The sequence below is a fragment of the Melampsora larici-populina genome, assembly GCF_000204055.1.
Source record: "Melampsora larici-populina 98AG31 unplaced genomic scaffold MELLAscaffold_21, whole genome shotgun sequence".
In the NCBI taxonomy this organism is placed as follows: domain Eukaryota; kingdom Fungi; phylum Basidiomycota; class Pucciniomycetes; order Pucciniales; family Melampsoraceae; genus Melampsora; species Melampsora laricis-populina.
The window spans coordinates 582,964-587,528 of NW_006768785.1; the positions used below are offsets into that span (position 1 = coordinate 582,964).

The following is a 4,565-nucleotide window of genomic DNA, read 5'->3' on the forward strand; positions in this document are numbered from 1 at the left end:
TATAGGTTGCTTGTTTGTTGGTTTGTTCGTTTTTTCGTCTGTTTGTTATGGTTTTCAACAAGAATTGATGAAATTCAGCTCGAGTTCGTAAGTCCGACAATACAGTTGGTAAATCACAGGAGATCACGAGGCAACACGTGATCCCAATAAAGCTTGTACATGTACGCACAACCTGGGGAAAATCTGAGTTTGGACCAATTCAAGATATTCTTGTTGAACTTGCTTTGGTATTTGTTAATGCAAGAGGCAAAGAAATGAAGGTTTTTTTAAACAAACGTGATATTCAGGTACACTCAAAAAAATAAAACACATCTGACTGAAAAAAGTAACACAAAAGCAAACAACTGTTGCAAGCAAAGGTTCTCAAATGCACACAATGAAAAAAACTTCACTGAACCTATTGGTCTTATAAGTTTTGAGACCACTGAGTATTATTGATTGAGTTGGATCTTCTACTGATCGGACTAAACTAATTTTTCATTTGTTAAACACTTAGGATATTGGACAGTATAAATGTATAAAAGACATTGACAAAAAGCCCTTTCTCCATCAGTTCTCGCATTCTTCCACACCATCATCATCACTTTCGTCTATAAATTTGTATTCACTTTTGTGCAAAGTTTCCAATTCTTCATCTTCAATTTCTTCAATTTCTTCATCGTCTTCGTCTTCATATTTGTGATTTTGAGAATTGTTCTCTGATTTTCAATCATCGAGGTTCAGGTCCTGCTCTTTCAAAATTTGATGCATTGCTTCGAGGAGATCCCACACAGAGTTGATATCCAGTGTGTCTACATTCCAACCTAGTTGAGATATCAAATTGGTGAACAGAGTACTGAATGGTTCGACTGTTACCACAGACAGTTCATCCCCGTCAGGATAGTACTTATCAAGCATTGCCTGTACAACATCGGCCGGTACAGGGGTAATGCCTTCTTCTCCATTGTAATCTTTGGGGACAAAATAGCATACATCGGCTGGTACACCAGTCGGAAGGGCAGAGTTACGGTTCTTGCGTGTCTGGTAAGAATTCTTTTCTTCAACATACTCGGCCATCATACGCTGGACTAGTGGGATGAATAAATGTAGAAAAAATGCCCTGTAGGAGAATTAAGGTTAACTGATAGTGGAGAGGGAGATACTCATATAGAAAGTGAAATGACTTACTCTTGAAGTGGATCACTTGGGTTGTAACGCCCTTCATCTACTGCCTTTTTGATATTCTTACGAATTGAGATGTTTTTTGCACGCATCAATTGTGACCAGAGTGATTTGATCTTTTGATTAAATGTTGATTTAGTAAAGATCTGTCTCTTTCTAGCTTCATCTGCATCATCTTGGTGGAAAACTCTAGCAAACGCCATTTGATGAGTGGCCATATTTAATGTCTCAGTTCCATGATCGGTAGATGTTTGTTTTGGAAAGCCTCCACATGCTGCAACAGTTTCAAGAAATTGAACCCCAATTCGTCGAGGATCGTTGTTGTTCTTACCAATCTTCAAGCTAAGCATTTGACGCGACCAGGTGTCAATGATGCCATACATGGTAATCCTGTAACGTTTAAGTTTGTCATGTCCATCGCTTGCCCATGTGTGATTTGGGCCACGCACATGGTAGACTCGTCGCTTCAATCAATGCCTTTTACGCAAAGCAACCCCATTGGCATCGACAACCGAAAGGAGTTTGGCCACAGCGTTTCGATTGAGCCGGACGGATTTGGCAGTTCCCATGATATGAGCCATACGATGTGATCCTGCATTTTCATCACCAGCTTGTTTCCTTTCAATCATCTTTCTTGCTGCTTCCTCAGCTGTAATAAGACCCAGCTCTATATCATCTTTACGCCAATGCAATCCTATTTGTTTTGATAATGATTTGAGCATCGTCATTGTAAATAAAGGAAACTTGTGACGGGTTTGTATAACTCAAACCACTTCTTTTTGTTGCCATCGTTTGGTATGATATTCCTTCATGAGAGTTGCACACTGATCTTTGTTGGCTTGACTGAGGCTAGGTTGAGCAGTACTCAGCTTAAGTCGCTGGAGATGTCTTTGGAGGCTACAAAGAGACAGATTTTTGTAAGTAGATTGCTGACAAAGGAGGTCTAGTAGTTGTTTCTGGGTGAGTTTTTGTTGACAGTGTTCAACCAAGAGTTCATCGAGTCCTGGGTCCAAGGGCATACTGATCATGAAGAATCTACTGGCGGTTGTAATGATCAAATCAGTTTGTAGCATTCATCAAGAGATGTGGAATGAGAACTTACTTGTATATATGCACGCAGTTGTGTGTAAGGAGGTTGGTGTTGAAGGGGGATGGTATACTGTACACTGATGAAAGTGTAATCTTAAGACTGGCGAAATTGATCTTGATGCCAATGAAAGGGCTCAGTGGGTGTTGATGATTGTTTGAGATGATTTTCGAAATGAGGTGTGTAGTTTTGTGTTATGTGTATATGTAAAGTGGCGGACACCCCACTGTAATAGACAATTGATGATTTGATTTTGGGAGTGGCGGACCCCCCTCGCTCAGGGCTTCCGTATTTGAAGCTTCACCAAACACTCTCATCATTGTTTGTACATCCAATGACTGATTCGCGCTCTTGCTTGTCACGACCATATCTACCGAGTTGTCCTTTTCAACATTCGAATGGTCAAGCTCCTCGTCTTCTATGTTGTCATTGTCAGATTCGGCTTGGTAAGCACCATTATTCAATTCTTGCTCGCCAACAATTGAAGGCTTGATCAATAAAGAGATCCTACGTGCCTTCAAATCAACCTTGACCAGAGCTGCTTGTAGCCTCTTACCTTCCTTGTATGTTGATTGGTAAAAGAGGTGGGTTAGTAGCATCAAGGCTACTATTACAATAATTGCGTATTTTCAAAGTTGGAGCCAAAGTGATTGGAAGTTTATCTGTTTTGAAGGGGTCTATAGGTGGTGAAGATCGGGAAATGAATTTGATTGATTGAGTGATGTAATAATGAGATGTTAAAAGGGCCAAGGATGTAACAGAAAAAAAGTCAATGATGTCATAGCTATTGAAAGAAAAGCTATTGGAAAAGATTACTGAACATAGAGAGTATAAAGCGATAAACTCATGATAGGTAAGATGATCAAAATCTAACGTATTTCAGTCCATTTCTTTGTATGAGGAATCGATTGATCAATTGATTTGTTGGGTGATGATGATGAATGAAAAAACTAAGTTGGTTTTCCTGGAACTTGAGTGATGGTTGAATGAGACCAAGACACAGTGGTTTGCGGCCCTGGCTTTCTTTTTGTTGATGATATTTCCCCAAAGGGGCGCAAAGCAAGTCAACTAAAACCAAATGAGGGCATCATTGTGGGATGACGCCCAAGACCGGAGCCCCCCAGGTCCAGCTCAGCGCTAGTGGTGCTCGGGTTTTGTCCGGTACCTTGGGTAATGCCCCAAAACATGGGGGGCAATAAATAGTGGGCTCCTATGTAAATATACGTACAGGTGACCTAGGCGGCAGATAACTTCCAAACACCACTCCTAACCTATATTCACCCGCGAAAAAACCAAAAGAAAATAGGAAATTTTCCCAAAAATTCTGGACCCAAAACTCTATGCGGGGCGGGCTTGGAACACGTACTCGGGTTTAACCACTGCATAACAACCAACCAGGAATGGACTGGATTCCAAGAGAACCTGGAATATGGTCAAAACACTGAGGACAGGCTGGATTTGGGAGCTGGTGTGTTTTGGATGAAGTTCATGGCAATGTTGGACAATGTCACTTGGAAGGGGCAATCAGGTTTATGTCTATGCTGGGTATGGTCAATAGAATTTCAAAAGCGGGTGTTGCCACTTGCCCATCTGTTACCCATAATGAACAAGGAATCCCTGCCACAATCTGCTGCCAACATCAACAAACACGTCTTGGCAAATTTACCAGGTGCAACTTCAAGCTGTGGGTTGCGCTGTGCAGTCAAAAATTTCACAGACCGGGGTTGTGGAAGAATGGGAAGTGCTGTTCAAATTACCATTGAACCAGCTCCGCAGTAACAACAATTCCCAAAAACAGCTACACCACAGGAGGGTTCTGTGTCTGCAGAGCGCCTGCTGCGAGGGCTGTCTGTAGCTGGGCCTCAGGGCGGCCTGAAATGGTCTTACCCCATCTCAAAATGGTCTGCAGAGAGCCCGACGTTTTTGAGAGCGCATTAGACCATTAGGGAACACCCTGGGGTCCAGCAACAGACGGCCTTCCCGGCAGGCGGGCTGCAGACACAGACCCCTCCCGCCGGTGTACGCAACTTATGCATGGCCAGCACATGAACACATGTTTGAAGTTGACCATCAACAATAAACAAATTGTGATGTTGTACCTTAAAATGTGTTCCTCCTCATGAAGTACGGGTGTCATATAAACATAGAAATCCAATTCAGTGTGTGTGGAATTGAGTATATCTACAAATAAACGTTTAAACGGTATGATTGATCTGCACTTTTGATGGAATGTGAATATGAGCCATTGAAATATGTAAATGGAAGGTGTATCAGTGCACCCAAAGGTGTGTGATTTGCTTTTTTTCCTCTCATGGTA

The 4,565-nt window shown here is 41.9% G+C and overlaps 1 protein-coding gene across 1 annotated transcript; it reads right to left on the minus strand.

Annotated features, from left to right (window-relative positions):
• Nucleotides 1-549: 549 nt before the first annotated feature.
• MELLADRAFT_107060 (uncharacterized protein) lies at nucleotides 550-2,847 on the minus strand (the record flags this gene model as incomplete). Its single annotated transcript, XM_007410675.1, has 3 exons — nucleotides 550-698; nucleotides 1,646-1,855; nucleotides 2,517-2,847. The coding sequence occupies 3 exons, from the start codon at nucleotides 2,845-2,847 to the stop codon at nucleotides 550-552; spliced, it is 690 nt and encodes a 229-aa protein (XP_007410737.1).
• Between the last annotated feature and the right edge of the window lie 1,718 nt (nucleotides 2,848-4,565).